General features: G+C 40.0%; 1 protein-coding gene across 2 annotated transcripts in view; it reads right to left on the reverse strand.

The window, feature by feature from the left end:
• Nucleotides 1–318: 318 nt before the first annotated feature.
• The window catches only part of LOC113138718 (phospholipid-transporting ATPase ID-like), a 29,417-nt gene continuing 9,364 nt past the window's right edge, over nucleotides 319–20,371 (reverse strand). For both annotated transcript variants that reach the window (XM_026321396.2, XM_026321397.1), the window contains exons 2-28: nucleotides 19,553–19,634; nucleotides 19,383–19,441; nucleotides 17,321–17,434; nucleotides 16,208–16,306; nucleotides 13,064–13,125; nucleotides 12,046–12,118; nucleotides 11,754–11,824; nucleotides 11,436–11,518; nucleotides 10,882–11,040; nucleotides 10,648–10,736; nucleotides 9,830–10,023; nucleotides 9,519–9,727; nucleotides 9,187–9,230; nucleotides 8,936–9,101; nucleotides 8,499–8,687; nucleotides 8,219–8,334; nucleotides 7,529–7,693; nucleotides 7,318–7,429; nucleotides 7,114–7,219; nucleotides 6,850–6,988; nucleotides 6,320–6,503; nucleotides 5,935–6,158; nucleotides 5,729–5,812; nucleotides 4,734–4,979; nucleotides 4,492–4,630; nucleotides 3,932–4,062; nucleotides 319–3,548 (exon numbers count right to left, since the gene is read on the reverse strand). In XM_026321396.2, the coding sequence (XP_026177181.1) occupies nucleotides 3,225–3,548; nucleotides 3,932–4,062; nucleotides 4,492–4,630; nucleotides 4,734–4,979; nucleotides 5,729–5,812; nucleotides 5,935–6,158; nucleotides 6,320–6,503; nucleotides 6,850–6,988; nucleotides 7,114–7,219; nucleotides 7,318–7,429; nucleotides 7,529–7,693; nucleotides 8,219–8,334; nucleotides 8,499–8,687; nucleotides 8,936–9,101; nucleotides 9,187–9,230; nucleotides 9,519–9,727; nucleotides 9,830–10,023; nucleotides 10,648–10,736; nucleotides 10,882–11,040; nucleotides 11,436–11,518; nucleotides 11,754–11,824; nucleotides 12,046–12,118; nucleotides 13,064–13,125; nucleotides 16,208–16,306; nucleotides 17,321–17,434; nucleotides 19,383–19,441; nucleotides 19,553–19,595 (3,624 nt within the window). In that variant the 5' untranslated portion in view covers nucleotides 19,596–19,634 and the 3' untranslated portion in view covers nucleotides 319–3,224. The remainder of the gene's footprint in view (nucleotides 3,549–3,931; nucleotides 4,063–4,491; nucleotides 4,631–4,733; nucleotides 4,980–5,728; nucleotides 5,813–5,934; nucleotides 6,159–6,319; nucleotides 6,504–6,849; nucleotides 6,989–7,113; nucleotides 7,220–7,317; nucleotides 7,430–7,528; nucleotides 7,694–8,218; nucleotides 8,335–8,498; nucleotides 8,688–8,935; nucleotides 9,102–9,186; nucleotides 9,231–9,518; nucleotides 9,728–9,829; nucleotides 10,024–10,647; nucleotides 10,737–10,881; nucleotides 11,041–11,435; nucleotides 11,519–11,753; nucleotides 11,825–12,045; nucleotides 12,119–13,063; nucleotides 13,126–16,207; nucleotides 16,307–17,320; nucleotides 17,435–19,382; nucleotides 19,442–19,552; nucleotides 19,635–20,371) is intronic.

The following is a 20,371-nucleotide window of genomic DNA, read 5'->3' on the forward strand; positions in this document are numbered from 1 at the left end:
TGGAGCCATCGGGCTAGTGGTGTGTTATTTGACAGGGATATTGTTATTGTGGTGTAAAGGAGTATTACACCATCTGCTGGTGACGAGCTGCACATATGTAAAACAGCATTTATCTGACAGCAGTCACATCACTCTGCATGGGTTTCTGGTTTTATTAGACAACGTTTATGCTTCTAATTAGCACCATTTTTTTCAGAGGTTTGTCAAAGCCAAGCATACATTCAGAAATAAACAATGACAGCAAAACTCCAGATACACAAAAAATTAGAAAAGCACAGATCTCTTAAAGGAAAAAACTACAACTGCACAGATAAGATGTTGACATTTTAAAAGATTTTAATGCAGTTTAAAGTATAAAATTATATAAATTGGTTATGGTTTTTGTCATGTTAGAGAAATAATCCTTTATAATCCCATATGCAACAATTTCAGTCTTTAAGGAAAGATATATAAAAATAGTAATACAATGACAAATATTGAAGTTATCTTTATGGTTGCATTTTTAGAAAGTACCACATACATACTAGAAAAGACAAGCAATACATGATTGTGTAGTGACCAGTCTTAGTGGATGCATTCTGCATTAATATTACAGACGGCGCCCAAGTCAAAACAATTCCCATGTTTGTAACCTATACATAACACCTCTGTAGGACTTTCATATTTATCTGTTATTTGTGAGTGGCAAAATGTGAAGTGTTCCTAATTTGTTTTTCTGTTCTGCAATAGTTTTACATTACTATAAACCAAAATAAATTATTAAAAAAATCTTTGGTCCACCACTAGAGTCAAGGTTTCAGACATTAAATTCCTGGCAAGCGCTGACTGAATCACACTGTGGTGGCAGATGTACAGATAAATACACAACAGCTGCTCTAAAACCTTTATGAGATCAAGGCATCCATCAGCTGCCATAATCGTTTAAAGAGAACTGTAGATGAAAAACTGATGAGATGATGAATTAAACCTGTAATTGTTGATCTCTGGATACCAAAATCTGAGGGACTATCAAACATGAAATATTATTATTGTAGAATTATCAAATAATTTCCATTTGGACTATTCTTTAAACCTTTACACATCAGATAACACATTGATTAGATTAACCCTGCTGCCACCATTAAAAAAGTATGTGCCTACAAAAAATGTATTTCTTAACTTAAACAGTAATGCTGGTCCTTGACTTTGAGTAGTCCTTAGTTTTTTAGGCAGCTAATACAACATTCAAAGAGAACAAGGGTGGAAATGAAGCAGACAACGTATACACTTGGTAATTAGAAATACCAACCAATAAGCTGATTGTGAGACATACACAGCATCCAGCAGCTTGTTGCCTAAGCAAATACCTAGTTTGGAAAGATTTACTAAGCATGGTGTGGTGCAATGTCTCATTTTAAAAGAAGGTTTAAATCAATATAAATTATTCTGCACAATTGAAAGTCCATAGGAATGGTCTAAGCAGTGTTTCTTGGCCCTGTTCACACTTATCCATATGTGATCTGATCACAAATGTTACCTCTGACTGCAGGTGTGAATGCTGCATTCAAGGCTCCTAAAAAACTGACTGTATTGTGCACAATAAAATATGCAATTTCTAGCATTTCTAGTGTAAAATAATCCACCTGAGCACAGGCAGACATGACAGGTTTTCAGTCTGTACTATGGATTAGTTACTCCACAGCTGACACAGCCCACTTTTCTTGCTGACTAATGAAGTGAAAAGTAAAAGTCAAACATTGGATGCTACATCTTGTCTTACCTGTTAATTCGAGATGTGCCTAAGACACATTCTGGTCCCAGTGTTGAACTAGGAAACCTCTAAACTGGACATGATCTGACTCTGAATCTGATATGTTCAACAGACAAAGGTTGAACGGGACCTTTTTCACTCTCAGATGCTGTTACTGAGTAAAAATTCAAAATGTAAACTTTAGACCTTACTGTAACACTAAAGTCCTCTTTAGAAATGTTTTCATTCTACTATTTTGTACATTGTATAAGATTTAGTACCACTTTGTAATAAGCAATGCTTTATAAATTATTGCATCCAAAAAGGGAACTTTTATAATTCTCAAATTGTTTCTATTAATGTCTTATTTCTACTCTGCAAAGCATTATTTTAATACCTCTTATAATAGTTTCGTGTAATTAAAAAAAGTATAAAGTATATCATATGTCTGATTACACAGTGGTACTGAATATTCCATCCATCCATCCATCCATCCATCCATTATCTATACCCACTTATTCCTTAACCAGGGTCATGGAGATCTGCTGGAGAAGTACTGAATATTGTAATTTAAATTTCACCGTCCTTTTCCTGCCTTGATTCAACCCTGCAGATATGTTTCATTTTATGTTTATGTTTCATTAAATACTTTCAGCACTTAGGAAGTAATACAACAAAACACTGTATGAACAATGTCCAAATGCCCAAATGTCCAAATGCCCAAATGTCCAAATGTCCAAATGTCCAAATGCCCAAATGTCCAAATGTCCAAATGTCCAAATGCCCACCCGATGCTGATTAGGCAGCTGCAAAAATGGTCTTCTTGCCACACCCTCTTCAGGGTGGGAACATAAGATTCAATCATACATTCATGATCTTTCAAACATTCGGATGTGATGTGCCAAAGTGCTAACTGCTGGTACAGTTTCAAGATAAAGTAAAATGTTCACAACAACAAAAATATTCTATGCAACATGGCTTTGCTGGTTGATTCTCTGCAGCTGGACTCCCAGGGTTAAGAAGGTCTGGGCAGTCTGTAAACATGATGACAGTTTCTTTCTTGTGAAGACAAAATATTTGCCTTTTGTGACAGTTCTCATCTGAAAACAAACCACCCCGTTATGGTTTCTAGCATCCGAAGTATTTCATCCGTCAGCTTCTCATCTGCTCTGCATGAGGCACGTTTTCCATGAAAACTCAAGATGGGAGGAAAATGATCCTCATCAAAAGTGGCTACACATTTTGTAGTTCACTTTATAAAATCATCTCAGAATGAAATGTCATATATCTTTCAAACCTTGAGTGACTGGCTAGAGATGGTTTGTGAAAAATCGTAGAACATGTTCTCTGGAAAACCCAAATAAAATCTTCATGGTAACAAATGCACAAATGGGAGCTTTAAACAATGTTGACTGCCAGCTGCATACAGCTGTCCACTTGGCTTTATTCTGTTCCTGGGTCTTCTCCACACATCTTAAATGTAACCCACTGTCTGTCAGAGAGCAGGATCCGTGATAGTCCTGTACATCTGCAGTGAAGTCGCTTCCACATCTGAGACCCTGGCATTCTGTGGCCGTCCAGTTGGACTGTATCCAGCTGATCGCCCCATGGGACTAAAGCCCGTGCGACCTGTGTGAGCAAAACCCGAAGACCGTGACACAGCAGGACGTCGCAGGAATCGGCCAGATGTCACCAGGTCCCCGTAGCCCTGTGCGTGCGAGAAGGCATAGCCTGAACGGCGGGAGCTGGTGCGTCGGATACGAGCCCGTCGAGGAGGAGGGGGAGGTGTTGCTTTGGCCTGTCTCACCTTAAACATCACCTGGACATTTGGACAAATAGTGACAAAATTGTAATATGGGACAGAGAAACATTTATCCAAACACTTCATGACCGACTCTGTGATGCATCTGGTGAGCTGCTGGGTCTACAGGAAGCCAGAGGTTTGATGAGTCTGTTGTTAACCTACCGTACTGCAGTCAGACCTGTGATGAAACATTGGTGAATACCAATATTCAACACACTCACAAAAAGGCCAAAAACCTTTGAACAGCCACAGCTCAAAACCAACTATCCTCCAGATGATTTGACAAATCAAAAATCTAAGAAGGCAGGTGTGAGCTTTCAACGCAATTTATGTAGAAAAAAATACAGCAGTGTCTTAGCAAGTGTGAAAAATAAGGTGTAAAAGAGTTTGCTCTGTACCTTGTCATTGATGGTGGGGCAGAGTTGAATCAACAGAAAGCGGAAGGTAACCACAGGAAGAACACACAGGAGGGAGGTGAGGAGGATCGTCAGCCAAATGTTTGGCTGGTTAAGAGAGTTTCGGGCTGTTCCTGGATTAAACACAACCATATTCAAGTTTGCCTTTGTAACAAAGCATTGGGTGCTAACTTTCAGTACAGGCGACAGTATAATCAAGGGGAAGTAAACGAGAGTATACAAAAAATGTTTAGTTGACCTAGTGCAGAAAGCCAGTTTTGGTATTTGTTTTAAACTACATATCTTGACTGAGCAAACATACCAAACTGAATTAAGACTTTGTGTTTGGCGGTGTAATTCAGTCCATTTGAATTATGCTGCAAACTTTACTCCGGCACAGCCTTGTATAAAGGTGTGAACAGGCTTTTATGAGAAGGAGATATGCATACAAACAGTCACTAACCAAATGAAATATGCAAATGTACATTTCACTGATGTGAATTCAGTGAACAGCTCAGTGAACAGCACCCAGAGGCCAAAGCTCAGGTGAGAGTTTCACTCACCTATGAAAGGGAAGGCTGACGGCAACATGAGAAACATGCCGTTACTGTACATGGTGAATGTGACAGCAAAGTACATGACCAGGCTGCCCAGAACGAAGATTGTGTTAACTGCTGTCCAGTAAGACATCTCCAACCCCAACTAGCGACACAGAGAGAAAACATGTTCAAGACATATGTGTGCTTCTTGTTATCCTCAGCCTGACAAAGACATCTGGAAATGCTGAAGACAAGACTCCTCATACCTGGATGCTGACAGCAAACAGCAGGCATGTCTGAGTGAGGAGAGCGAAGGACTGGTAGTCTGCAACATCCTTCCCGTCGCCCCTCACCGTGTCCTGCATGGCTGCGTAGGGGATGAAGAAGAGCACCAAGGAGCTGTAGCAGCTGTGAAGGGCACACTTGAAGAAGGCCTTTTTACTGAAGTACAGGTTGAGGTGACCGGGAATGTAGAGCTGAGGATGCTGAAAACTCCACACATCATTCACATCCTGGCCAGAAGAGGGAGGCACAGAAACCTTCTGTCAAATCCTGGCTGTAACTGACAGTCAGCTTCTCTCCAGAAATACAATGTCTTTAATTCTTTTTCCAGGAGACATTATGGTCTTATCTGCATTGAGTCAAACCTTCAGAATTTCAGTTTATATAATCAACAGCAAATTTTCTGGAAAGACTGGGGTCCTGTGTTTAGAGATACAGTAAAAACACCCCCAAAGAATGCTAACTACCACAATGTTAGCTAACTGTTAGCAATATATGCTCCCCAGCCATGCACAGGTGGCATTTTAGCGTTTAAATGACTTTATACATTCTACATTATGTGAAGTTGATATTGTATCATAACATTTCACAGTTTGACAGGTAGCAGGAGAGAAGTGTGGGCAGTGTTCTCAGTAAATTAGTCTTCGATCTGAGGTGGTGGCACAGGAACAACTCCAAACTTCATATCTGGAAGGTCCTGGCTCCAAGCAGAAAACATGGTGCAAACTACAGGACACAACTCTGGGCTTCATACCAGCTCCTCGTAGTGTCCACTGTACCTACTGTCTATGGTTTTGCTTCATGTTTTTTGAACTTGTGACCAAAGTCTGTCTCATATCGGATCAGAACTGTGTTTATAAAACACATTTACGGTATAAACTAAAGCTAATTATATAAATTGAATAAATTGATCAATCGTAATTTATTTATTGTCAGTTTCTGGCACAAATATAAATACATATACACATCAAATATTTACCTGATCAAACAGACTCATTCCTAGTACTGGAAGGGCTGTGTACACCAGATTGTAAAGTGTTATGAACCACTGATCATACACCGTCTGAAAAGCAGAGTCAAAAACAGAACAGAATCTCACTTTTGTTCATTCCAGTGTCAGGTGGACTGTTACTGGCAGGACTGTGTGTGTTATGTTTGTGGAAAAGACAAAACTCTGTGTCTCACCTGGGCAGAGAAGCCGCAGAAGAAGGCGTACCAGAAGTGGACGAAGGTGAAAGTGAAGTTCTTGTAGAAGAAGTAACGCAGGAACTTGCACATGCGCAGGTAGGACCAACGGCCGTGCACCAGCAGGAGGCGCTGGAGGAAGCAAAACTGTGCGAAAGAGTAGTCGCTGGACAGCACAGCCTGCATGCCCTCCTGACCGGAGATGCCAACACCTATATGGGCCGCTGGATGGACAAAGAGAGGAGGAAGCAGGGAGCATGTTAATTTAACAGCATCAAAAACGACAAGGGTCAGATTTATAAGAGTTATTTAAGTCTCACTTCTTTTGCTCTACAATAAAGCAACTGCACATCTTCAACATCAAACTGTCTCCCTCTGCTGGTACCTTTGATCATGCTGACATCGTTGGCTCCGTCACCAATGGCCAGTGTGACCACCTGCTTGTACTTCTTGACCAGCTCGACCACCTGAGCCTTCTGCAGTGGAGTGACCCTGCAGCAGATCACAGATTTACACATACACGCCGTCCTCAGAAACTCCAGCTCCACGCTGCGCTCCAGGGCGTAAGCCTGAGGACCCAGGGGGAAAGCAAAGTGCAACAAAGAGCAAAGTTATAACCCAGATTTTGATGTCAGCTTTGGCCAACTGCTCAATAGTATGAGGAACTCCGTCCTGTAACTTGTCTTCTATGGCCGGTTTCCAAGCTAAAAGCTAAAATACCATTAAGCCAGAAATAACTCAATTAACATTTACTTTTGACACTGATGACTTACATCTCATTTAATTATGTCATTTAATTCAATACTAATTGTGCTCTCATAGTATTGATTTCTCAGAAGTGCATTGTACTCAGACATTACTGCATCTATTACTGATTAAATACCAAACAACGTTAGAAAAATTCACATGACGTACCAGACTGTGTCCACTGATAACCAGGCCGTACTCTCCATTAACCACCTCGTCTGTGATCGCTTTAACACCTTTAGCCAGAGTTCTTTCAGGCAACAATACTGAATCCACTACATCTGGTTTCATGGTGGTTCTTGCATATCTACTCCACAGAAAAACATAAAAAAGGAACAGGTGCAAGGAAACGATTTATAAACTGTGTGTAAAATGACATTCACTTCCGTTCAATCATGTTCGGTCTAAATCTTTTTGAAATCTTGCTCTGACCTCAATTCCGCTTGGACATCCTCAGGTGAGTTGCCTGAGATGATGAAGACCTCGTTCATCTCCTCTCGCAGTAGATTACAGGCATAACCAATGTTTTCTGCAGTTTCTGCAACACGAAATTAACAGTGAGTGTACGTCAAACGACTCCCTAGTTATAAAACAGCTTATAAATAAAATTCTCTCAACATATTTGAAGTTACAGACCTTGCTTGTCACCAGTCAAAACCCAGATTTTGATGTCAGCTTTGGCCAGCTGCTCAATAGTTTGAGGAACTCCGTCCTGTAACTTGTCTTCTATGGCTGTTGCTCCAAGAAGCTGGACATGTGTTTGAATAAGTCATTAAAATGCTGCGTATTAACCAAAAATGCAGAAATGCTTTTACGGTATATATGTGTCCATCTTTGTTTTACTCACCAGCAGATCATTCTCTATCTCCTCATACAGCTGGTCCAGCTTACTCTCCCGGTCATCTAGTGCGGTGCTGGCCTCATGGTGGCGCTGTTTCCACTGGGTAAAATAATCCTCATCCAGATCCTTATAGGCCAGTGCCAGAGTCCTCAGGCCCTCCCCTGCAAACTCCTGTAGATCAGCATGTACATACTTACAGTATATGCTGAAAGTGTCAACACACAAACACACACACACAGAGACTAAGGGTATTTAAGATATAAACAGAAATCCCAGCTATGTAAATTTTGCATTGCAGGGAGCTGACTCCATGGAGAACAAAAAAGAAAGACAATCTTATCTACAAATGTCAAACTTTTGCTGTTTGTAGATTCTCACATATCAGAATTGATGTTTTTCTTCTTTGTCACACAAGAAAGTGAAAGTCAGGAAATGAAAACAAACAACCTCACAAAGTCTATTTCTGTTTCCAAGGCAGTGAGAGGTTTTTGGCCTTAATTAAGCTTTATGTCCACAGTTGCATGTGGTACATGCACATTAGGACGACTCACACACACACATACACAAAAAGTGGACAAACATCTGGCAATGAGGCAGAAAACAGGTGAGGGGCTTAGAGACAGAACGAGGACCAAAGCACAAAAGCTATTTTCTTTCTTTCTCTCCTTAATGAAGACACACAGACAATGTACTGACATTAAGGTGCTCTGTAGTGACGTCCATCAGCTTACTGCAGGACTGGTGCAGCCTCTCATAGACAATTGTGTCTGCACCTTTACAGTAGAGAGAGAGCTTTCCCTCCGGACTCCGCACTGTAAACACAAATACACACCCACACATGCACATAAATTACGTTACGAGTCACCACAGTTTGGCTCTGCAGGTAAATACATCACCATTGGCTGCAGGTTATATGAGAAATGCAAATAAAAAGGAATATTCTTTCCCAACAGTGTGTTTTCAGTTTGGTATATACCTATGACGGACATCCTCTTGCGGACATTGTTGAAATCCAGGATGGCCAGGAGTTCATAGCTTCGCTGCTGCCCCATCTCAACTATAGACACACTGTCGGGAGTACGGGACCGGAAGACAAATCCAAAGTTTCTGGCAGCTGTTACCAGCGCTCCCTCATCTGGGGACTGGGCCTGGTAGAAAAGCTCACCTGCAGGAGCAAAAAGGTTATTTTTTTTGTCAGTACAGGAAGAAAGTTTTTTTGTTGGATCTAGTTTGTGTAACTTCAGTAAAGAAAGGCTACTGTAAAGCCGACTTACAGTTCCACATGTACATGTTTAATGAACAAAGAATACAGAAAAAAATAGAATGGGATTTGCATTATAAATAAAACACTCCTCTTTGACAAAAACATTCAGGTTTCACCCACTACATCATGAAAACTTTGTGCATCCCTACCTTCCTTCTTCTCCTCTGCCATGACGGTGTGGCAGAGGGCCAGCAGTCTGAAGAAGGTATGGACTTCTGGGGTCTCCAGCTTCACTGCCTCCACCAGGGAGTGGTCATGGAACACAAAGCGAGGGTCGGCCAGCGGGTTGAAGGAGAAGTCCACCCTCTCTGTTTTCTGGAGACATAAGAGTGAAAAAATAGATAATTGGAGACGAAGAAAGACATATGTGAGCTGTTGAGTCTGATGAAGTCCAACTCACCTGAGTAATTTCTATTCTCTGACCCATGTAGTCACACACATCCCCTGCAAATAAGAAAACAATGACTTATAATACACAGACATAAGACACAGTAACTTATTTACGTTTTATTTCAATTCTTTATATCTATAACATATTCACATGATTCTTGTTAAAGCCCATTTCACACCACAGGGACCATTCCTCACATCTATTCAAGATCATTTACCTTCTGTCTAATTATTTGTTGCGTAATGGATGATTTTATTTATTTTCAGAAGAACCCCCAGGACCCCAGCGTCTCCCTGTCGATGAGTTGGACACTTTAAAAGTCATCTTACAGGGAATCTTACCATAGCATTTGCCATTGATGGAGCACTTGTTGAAGGTCATAATATTCTGGGTGAGTGTCCCTGTTTTGTCACTGAAGATGTATTTAATCTGGCCCAGCTCCTCATTCAGCGTCGTGGTCCGAGCCTCAGCGGGGGTGTCACTGCGAGCGTAGTACATCTTTCTGTCCCAGTCGATGTAGAAGCTGTTCCCCAGCCGAATGATCTCCACACTGCCAAACGTTGTGTGCATGGGAAAGACACAGTTCTAATGTTACTACTTACACTCTATGTTGGCTTTGATAGCTCACACTCACAATTTTCCAACACGTTACCTCACATATAGAGAGATGGGCACCACAGTGTTGAGGATGATGACGTAGGACCAGAATGTGAGGAAGGCAGAGAAAGCAGCGCTGTTGCCATCTTGTCTGGGCAGGAAGGCTGTGAAGTGTGAGCCTTCATTCAGCTCCCAGAAGAAGTTTCCTATTGCCAGGACGGTGCACATGAAGGCAAGGAACCCAAAAATCTGCAGAGGGAGAACAAAGAGGCAAAATTAAAAGATGTTAGAGGACAAAGTAAAGCCTGGGCATCATAAAAGCTGAGTTAATGTGCCGAAGATTCACAAATTTTACTTCCACTAAGATAAAAATTCTAACACTTTTCATTTAAACAGCTATTTTCAAAAATGAATGAATGAATTACTGATGCATAAATAATGTATGTAAACAATCAGGCACAGATTTTTACCTACAATCAACTGACAAACTCAAAATGTTTGTTATGTAAATGTCACAAGTTATTCGGTTTCTTCAAAAGTAGTTATTTGATGGAGATAATTATGAGGCATTTTTTCAACTGTAACATTTTTGGTGATAAAGGAAAAAGTCCCGTGGGTGGCACTGCTCAGGGTTACTACCACAGCAATCTCTGTGTTCCAAAGGAATCAGAAGCTGCTAGAAACCTTTAACATGTTATTTGCAGTCATGGGAACTGACATTTCAAAGACACCTTGTAGTATGAGTTCCTCCTAGATGCACTATCTTCCATGAAATCAAGTAATAAAGTGAAAATGGGCAGAGAAATTTACCTAATTTGCAAAAATTAAACTGTTGCCATCAGAGAAAACAGACAAATAATGTAGAGGGCTCACACAAAGGACAAGGACGTTCATCAGACGGTCTATACTGGTCCTCTTGAACGTACTCTTCCCACAGTTCTGCATCAGCTTGGTCTCTGGACCTGCACGAGGAGGAACACTGAAATTTGATTTCTGCTTTCTGTAGTTGATGTAAATCCTTTTTAGGTCAACTTGAAGTGAAACCGGAATCAGTAACAATTTTCACATGTTCCCTGTAAATAGGTGTCCATGAAATTTCATCCCCACCTCCAAACACCACCAGTCCAAAGCACCACTCGGTGTTCCTCAGGGTGCAGCCTCGCAGGAGGATCTTCTCATTGTCAAGCGCGTATTTCTGACCGGTGTAGGTTAGCGTTCCTGTGAAGCGGTCCAGGCGATTGTTGGGAGGTTCACAACGTACCTCACCTTGCGGGAAAGAATGGAGACACTGCTCAGCATAACAAACCCACCAAAATTTCCACAACAGAGTCATCATGTTGTTCATCAATGTTCAGTAGACAACTGCAATGGAAAGCATGTGAATGGTACTTACTGTATTACTGTAATACTTCTTATTTATTGCATATTTTACTAATTATTTAACTATACTGATATTTTCCCAAATGGTCTCAGAATTCAAGTGAAAAATGTGAATAAATGGAGCAGGATTTTCACATTCCTGCCAACGTTTTGATGATACTCTTAATTTATATTTAACCTGCTGAACTGGTGTGATAAAATATTGTATCTGTACTTTCTGTCCATTCCTTTATTTTCAGAAACACCACGACCCAAATCTGGTCCACCTGTAACTGCCTTACCATCAAAGTCTGCCAGTTTTTCAATATCATCTCCAAGGTCTCCTGTCACCGGCAGGGCCTGTCTCACCTTCAGGTTGGTCTCTCTGAGGAGGACAGAGAAGAAGAGGAAGAGGAGGAGGTGAAACAGACAAAGAGAAATGAAAGAGATAAAGAGAAAGAGGTAGACGGGATAAGGAAAGAGTTAAGAAAGGCAGAAACAGAGGACAGATGAGATGATGCAGTACACAAACAGTTAAATATCAATACCAGTGTGTTGTTAAAGTGTGTGTTGTTAAAGAAGGTAACAAGCTGCACCATGAACACAAAAAGTAGACTAACCCATCCAGCTCTGCAGTTTCGATGTAGACCAGGTTGAGAGGTTCACTGCTGGACAGCAACAGGAGGTCAGCCTGAAATTACAGAGCACAGATTTATCAATGAGCCCTGCTGTTAGCTTGGCTTTCTTTGTTTTTGTGAAGAAAAAAACACAACATCCTGCAACATTTCAACCTTCAACTTGTTTGTCAAGCAAACATGATGCTTTGGCTTCTTTGCACACACATACTAAAGATTCAACAGAGAGCAAAAGCACTGGAACAAGGAGATGCTTAATTGATGCAGTTTGACTCACTGTGACAAAATGGTTGTTTTCCAGCTTGATGATGTCTCCCACCTGGACGTCCATCCACTTCATGCTCTGAAGTCTGAGAACAGAAAACAGGCTGGTTAGTGCTTGTTTAGACAGCGTGAATTCTTCCTCCTTTTCTTTGACAAACCTTAGGAAATAAACTGTCTGAGACATATTACTCACTTTCCATATTCCTGCCAGTTTACTTTATTATCTGTCTGTATATGTGTCTGGCAGCTACACAAATATCTGAAGCATCTTAGCAACATGTTTGAGTTCATGCTTATGTTTCGAACTTCAGCTGAAAACTGCTGCAGGAAACTTATATTTGCGATAAAAGTTGGCTTGTTAACATATGTTCGAAAATGAATGTTTGGAAAATGGAGAATGAATGTTTGTTTTTCAGGTCAAAGCCTTTACTTCAATCGTTACAGTTTACCAAAAGCAGCATCAGGTAAACAGGAAGAAAACAGGTTGTTGCAGCTGCTTCCTGTGGTGAGACCAATGATACAAATCTTTTTATCATTTTATCCAGTGCAACACACACGTCTAAAAATACAGTCGCCTTCAGTGGAAAATCAAATCCCAAATGTCTCCCACAAAGTTACACTAAATAAATCCTTATCTCAGCTCACTACATCTTTATTATACTATGTACAGAGATGCTGAACAATTTGGTGATTGATCATATTTTTTATCAGTTTTTAATCTAATAATTTCATAACAGATATCTCTAAATCTGGTTTTAGTTTTTATTTTGTTGAGCGGTCCTCTAAATAACTCTGTCTAATAGTGCCGCAGGAAGCAGCTGGTGGGAAATTCTTGTTTTCTATCCTGTTGACCTGATATGTGCTGTTTCAAATCTGATGATTGATGATTGCATGTGTGATTTGCTTGACTTCCACACAGGGTCATTCCAGCCTATAAAGCTAGAAGATACAGTGTCCATGACAGTGTCTCTACACAAAGCTCAGGTTTACTTCCCATATGAACAAACCTCTTTGTCTGCAGAAAAACTTACTTTCTATCAATAAGGACTTCCACTTTTCGGTTGTTGACTTGATTGTCGCTCCTGTGACGGTTCTAGAAATAAGACACACACAACAACACTGAGCTCACAAAAAATTACTTCCCTTCTTATCACTGATGAGTCGTCACCCTGAGAATTTTGTCATTTCATTTTGAGGTTTCTGCCGATGCTGAGAAATGTGCGAGTATTTCATCACTTTCTGAATCCTCATCCTTGTGACTTAAAGTGCTATTTTAACCAAACCCACTGAACAAGTCAAATATTGAAAAGTCTCAGTGAAGCTTTGTCCAGCACAGAAGTCTTCATACTTCTTTCTACCCAAAAGCCAAATTAAAACAGGAATAACAGTGTAAACGTAACAGTGTAAAAGTTAAAATTTAAAATAAGATGGTTTTGTGTGGGTTTTATCTTCTACTTTCTGGCATGTTAATTAGTTTCTGTCTTCACCTTTTACATTATTTGTTAACACCTAAAATAAAAAAATAAAAAAATCCTGATTCGTTTTCAACTGAAAGGCTTCAATTTCAGCTGCCAACCGAATTTATGACAAAAATGAGGTTTGTCAACTTTTCTGGTGTTTAACTGCTGAAAACAAAACAGAGTCAACATGGGAACCCAAGGGAAAATTAATAATTAGTCTGACAAAGGAAGCAAAACTTTAACATCATCTTTGTGACTGATTATAGGGGTAGAAACTTAGACACAGCTGTGCAAGGGTTAACCAACAAATTTAAACCAAAATCCCAAAATATACTTTTGATATTTAAGATGCAGATATTGTTAGTTAGTTAAACAGAGAAGAACTGAAGACACTGTGCTAAACAGTACACATAAATCATCACATAATAGGAATATAAGACTGACTTCTTTCTTACTGTGACCTAAAATGAGTAAACCTGTTAATGTATCTAACCATGACTGTGCACACAGACCAGAAAATATGCTTGTAATTAAGGTTTGTATCACCAGATGACTTTCTATACAGGTTTAATAACAAAAACTACATCCCAAAATGTAAACAGTACTACAGTTCAGAAGGCAGTGTGACTGCGCAGCTCTCCCAACAGTGTTTGCTTTGCAAGGTCATCCACCTCGACATATGTAGTCAGTGTTGAGCTGCTGTGTTGCTGCTACGATCAAATAAAGCCTGAATCCAGTGACCTCAGTAAAGGAACAGATGGGCACTGGCGGCAAGAAATGGTCCAGGACAACAAAAAGACTCTTGTTCCCGTTCTCGAGCTAATGTTTAACTCATTACATCAGTTATTTCCTCTTGGTGGTTTGGCATTTGGGTGCTGGGTGCCACTCACACACACACACGCACACACACACACACACACACACACACACACACATATTTCTATGTTGACCTTGACAGCTGAAATTAAAGCTCATTTTCCTTTCATTGTTTTAAAAGTACATTTTGTTTCCAAAACAGTTGAACGTCTATTAACTGATCGGTTTCCAGTAAAGGGCGGCTGTGATATATGGACTTTAGGTGTCGGGCTGGAGAGACGAGAATTTCTCTTATTACCTAATCAGCATTAACTCATAGATGACATACATGTAGTCACTAAAGTGGGACTACATCAACGTTTCAAGCCGATGAAACAGTGTCTTGAGCAATAATTTCACATTAAAGGGAGACATTCATACATACAGTCACAGCAGCAAACTTACGTTCAGCTGACTGATGAACTCTTAGCAAACAAATGTGCATCATGAGTGACAGTAAGTTTACACAAGTTTTTTTTTTTTTATTGCATGAGGTAATGGTGCTGTTTTTATCCCACAATCTGAGCAGCATAACAGGCTGTGTCTGTTTATAGGAGTCAGGCCAATATATTATTCTGTTGATATGCAGCATGACTAACATTTGAATTGATCAGCAATTCAGTTCGGTCCTCTTATTTAATTTGCATTGCCTGGTGTTTAGTTGGTAAATTTAAGACACTATTTATTTAATTGGCCATTATTTATTTATGTTTGGTTAACTGGCCAAAGGAGTGGAGCTGTGCAGCAGCATCTTCGGGCTAACCAGCACCGCTCGCATCCAGCCCCAATCTTATCCACGAATTGGTCGACCCTCAGTAATTACAGAGCACACGGGCCAATTTTCTGCCAGATGAGATGTCGTTTATATGCAGTTAAAGGGGATTAACTGCCTGGACAATCTGGCTTGTGCAGAAACAAATAGATTTCTTGCATGTCAGTAAACCTTGGTCTTGCAGTGAGAGCAGTTTAAACATCTGGCTGCTGCAAACAGCTGTAAGCTTGCTTTACAATTACAGTAATAGTTTACATGTTGTGGATAAAACTGCAGTTCTTGAGACAGATGTGTTATAGACCACAACTGAACTTCAGTGCAGAAAAAACAGACAGACTGTCTGTATCTTCCAGTCATATGTGGCGCAATATATTTTTGTTCACCTTAGTTCCTGTTTGGAGAGTTGCACAGTGTAGTACAGGTCAGATCACCCATACGAGCACTGGGTTTAGGGAAAGCTCGTCTTTAGTTCATGGTGAAAGGAAACTAGTGTTAACTGTTTGTAAAAAACAGTATCTAAACAACCTTTGCACTCAAAGTCTCAAGGTTTGCTTATTTTTAGGGAAACCATCCACTGCGACCTCCACCTTGAGATTTTCTGGGACAGTGTGAAACTTCATGCTACTTCCACCGTCTTTGTTCACATGACCCATAGAGGTTCCTTCTTTTTGAAATTTAAATGCAGGTCATCTTAAGCCTCAAACTGTGGCTTAACCTTTCTGTTTTTTTTTTTGAGACATGCTCCTTTAAGTAATTACTGAGCTGCAAAAAAATACAATGGTGCCAGGGCAATGTCAGATTAAATATAGAACTTTTACTGTGTGACAGAAAAGGTTTCACCTTTTTACACTAACAAATTTTCACAGTTGATTTTGCAAATCAATTCCAGTGTAAATTGATTCTTGTAAACCAAGAAGTGGAAAAAATGGTACATGTATCATGTCATACTACAAATTTTGTATTTACAAAATTAAAAGATCCTTTGGCCGTGGTATAAGTACATTATGTGTTCTAGATTATTTACTTAACTTATATGTCTAAATGAATTGTAAATTTTGTTTGTGATGCAACACTAAACATGAACTCACAATATCGTCTGTGGCATCTTTGGCAGCAGTGACTGACAGCACAAGGACCAAAGGCACGACGGTGGTGAACCAGGAAAGAGAGGAGATCTGAGGAATCACCTGCAGAACACAAACACATTAGTGTTGCATATGCCAACTAGAGAAAAATCCAAATAGTGTGAACAAGTAACAACAAGGCAGAATAATGAAGAGGTTCCACCCAAAAATCAACAAAACAGTAAGCTGTGTGTGCGTCCAAGACAAAAAGGAAGGTATTTATGCACATTGTGTGCACTATGTTCATTAAAACCTAAACATGAAGACAGACATGCATAAAAAAAAAAAGAAAATTTTTGCTTCTTATTACAGATTTTGAGGAAGATGACAAGGCTTAATTTCCCAATGCAGCAAAAACATTTTGTGTAATATTTTCATTTTAAAAATCTATAAATGAAAATATGTCATTCATTTAAAACTGCTGGAGTGCTTTAGTGGCTTCTTGTCTGGCAACACAGCTGACCTCTGTGGTGCAATGAGTGTTGTGCAAACGATGAGGCAATTTCCTTTTACTGCATATTACAGTTCCTTGTTATCGTTAGACTTTGTCTGTCCATATCCTGTTGGGTTAACACACAGCGTCACTGTGAAAAGTGCAGCCAATCACTTTGGATCTCCGTTGGATTGCATGTTTGAAAGTTTGTGTGGCAGTGACGGTTTATGACTCAGTCGCCTTTTTGACAGTTTTATGTGGCTCCAGAAAAAGTAGGACAACTCTTTCAAAATATCTAAAGATTCAACAAACTATTGTTAAACTCAATTATCAATTAACTACTCCATTAATCACCTTATTATCTCAGTTATAGTGTTATGATTGGTTTCTGGGTGCCTTAGGAAATAACAAAACTGTTGGTCAGTACAGGCCCCACAATAAACCTTTGCTCCAGTGCCAATCAGGAGGTTTATCACAACCAACTCACAGATATTTTCACATCTTGTCCACCCTAATAATATTTTCTCTGAATGTTTTCTTGCAAATGTGTCAAACATGTCGTCAACCAACCTGCGAGAAACAAGTCTAATTAGCATTTCATTATTTCACAGCTGGAGACATGTATGTGCGTTTGTTTCTCTCACCTGGAGCACCAGCAGGAACAAGAAGTAGGCATTAGCAATCCTCTGAAACTGCTCAAACAGGTTGAGAGGTAAGAAGGTGAAGAGATTGTATTTGGAGGTCTTGATGGCGTTTGTCTGGAAGAGGTGTAAATGGAGATGAATATAATATCAAGTGTTAAACCAATACATTGTTAATGAAATATAAAGGCTTTGAATATGCTTGGATGTTATTTGAAGCTTTATGTTTCAGTGAGATTAAAAGGTACATTTGTTTTTTTTCTCTTACTGTTTGAGAAAGTTGACCTCCTTGTGTTTAGGTGGTGAAAATGCAGCAGAGGTTATATGTGTGAAACTGAGGTCACATAACTATAACATTGTACAGTCACATTCACAGCATTCTCACATCTCTGGTCCGTGATTATCGTCAAAGTTCCCTTCTTACAATAAATTTTACAGCAGAATGATTTCATGAATGAGTTAATAATGAGTAAAAACTAAACACCACTATTACAAAACTGGACCTGGAACAGATCCCAGACCAGGCAACCACATGTGGAAAAATAAAATTTGCCTTTCTGCTTCACATGTTGGGTCAGTCTTTGTGATAAACAGCTTGTGCCACTTTGTGGACTGTGTTTATATGAATTCATAAAACCTTGGTAGTCTGTTTTATGGGAATGTGGGATGATAAGCTACAGGCATTATGGGTGATCACATTCATGCCTTGCACAAATATTTGTTTGGATATTCAAAAGCCAAAATGTTATGTGATGTTTCAGACAGACAGACAGTAGGTAGAAAACATGGCAGAGACACTGGGTAACTGCAGGTCAGCTATTAGCTTATCGAACAAGGTAATGATTTAAAGTTGGACTATAGAGCCACATGTCACAGACTGGAACAGGCTAAAGGGAATACAACTGAAGACATAAAACTCTCTGTCACTATTTATTTCTGTGGTGATTACATGAATATTCTGGCACCTCATGGACAGACGAGCAATTAAAGCAAGTAAAGATAAATTTCTGGAACATTTCTCAGAAGAGGTTGTAAATCCATAATCAAAAATGTTTTATTATTTCTCACAAGGATTTTATTGTATCCATTATGTTGTGTGCCTTTATATCTGTGTGAGTTCTTTGCAGATGTTTGACTTTCTGAGGGGCTGATCTGGCGGGAGGAATTTGCTCTGTGCCAGGTGGATCATATCAGGAATCGGAACGCTCTGGCCAGCTCTCTGGTGATTCCCGTGTCATTTTATCGCTGGATCCGTTCAGTAATAACATCGCCCACAGAGTAAAGACTCTGTTCTGGCCACAAATGGCCACGCGAGCAGAGGAAATGGCTGTTTACAATCGTTTTGGTCTTCTACACTATTGTTTATCATCGGGCAGTTGTGTGGAGGATGGTGCAGCACAAAAGTGATACTGACAAAGAAAAAAGCGTCTTCCTTGGTAAAGAATTACATGCATGTGAAGCCGTGTTACATTAGACACTGAACAGAACTGTAGAACCGTGTGGTGTTCACAAGTTTTTTTTATAACCTTGATTGTCCTATTACACTCAAACCACTGATGTAATCAGTGTTGCTTTATTTAACTTGTACTTTTGGACACATGTTTTCATTCAACACTGATGTTGTTAAATCATTTTTATATCCTACTTTTTTGCATGTCTGCTCAACTCCTGCTGCTGAAGGCTTTCATCTTATTTGTTAGTCTAATGGAACCATCTGCATTGCCATAACGCCTGGTTAAGTTTCTATTTTACCGTCACACAGTCTTGACCTTGACAGCAATGACACAAACCCCAAACTGAGGAAAATGACTTTACCCACTGGCGACTTCAGTGCTTTGACTTTGGCTGACGTCCAGTCTGCTGATAACGGCCAGACACTCACATAATAACACACGCCCCAGGGAGAGTTTTCTGCAGTAAATATCTGTTTCAACCAACTGTGGTAGTAAAGGTATGTGTGCTACATCTGCTGTGCATCCCCTTCGGTATTTTAGGAGGCAGCTTTTGGTGGATACTTTAGTGAGTGGAAGACATCAAAGATACACACACACAAATGAATACTTACTGCATACTTAAAGGAGAGGTTGTACTCGCGGTCATTAGCCCGAAGTTTCCTCTCCAGTTCTGAGTTAGAAAGAGAACAGAGCAGTTTTAATATAGATTAACTCTAATATCTAAATAGTGTGACGTCTGATCATATTTGAAGAAGTGAGCATCCAGCTGATTAAGACCTACCTAACTCTATCCTCCTGGCACAGTCCAAGCCAAAGAACGACATCTTCTCTTCCTCTTTCTGCTATCTAGCCATCAGACCGGTCTGCAAAGAGGGCAGAAAGCTGTTAGATGAGTAAATCTGAGTTACATGATATTTGCATTGCACGGAAATAAGCAAACATTTATCTGTCATACAGAAGTCAGCCATGCCCTTCTCCAGGAAAATGAGAGTTTAAACATCAGTGCAGTGGCTGTATGCCTGCCAGCTGCCATCAGGGCATTTTCCGTAACATGGTCTATGAGGTAATCACCCCCCAGTCACATGGCTGTTAAAACTAGGGCTGAAGCAGGTTTTACTGTATATTCCCATTACAGCTGCTCTTTTAAAATGCATTTTACTTCTGACTGGAAAGGTTCTTGAGACCAAGTGGAGAAGGTGGAACCATTTAAATGAGAGACATTAGTACAGTCTGCACTGTGTGTGCATATTAATGCATATTAATAAAAACAGAGATGAGTTTAGGAGAGCTTCACCAGCATTTAACCCACAACATGCGTATGTATTTGTATGAATGTGTGTGTGAGACAGAGTCCTGCCTTCACTTCCCCCTTTGTCACAAAAGCTTTTACTCCAGGTTTACATCAGCTTGAGCCTCTTAATATTTTTCCCATGTAGGGCAGAGTGACTCAGAGGGAGGATCCCCTCTCAGGCCACGAGTCCATTCCTACAGCTATCTACTCATTCAGTCATCAAGGAACCTGCACAGTGAGAGCGGAGAACAGAGCCATGTCTGGTCCTTGGTCTGTCTCAGCTAAGTGATGGTGAAACTGTAAAGTGGC

The sequence above is a fragment of the Mastacembelus armatus genome, chromosome 9, assembly GCF_900324485.2.
Source record: "Mastacembelus armatus chromosome 9, fMasArm1.2, whole genome shotgun sequence".
NCBI lineage: Eukaryota > Metazoa > Chordata > Actinopteri > Synbranchiformes > Mastacembelidae > Mastacembelus > Mastacembelus armatus.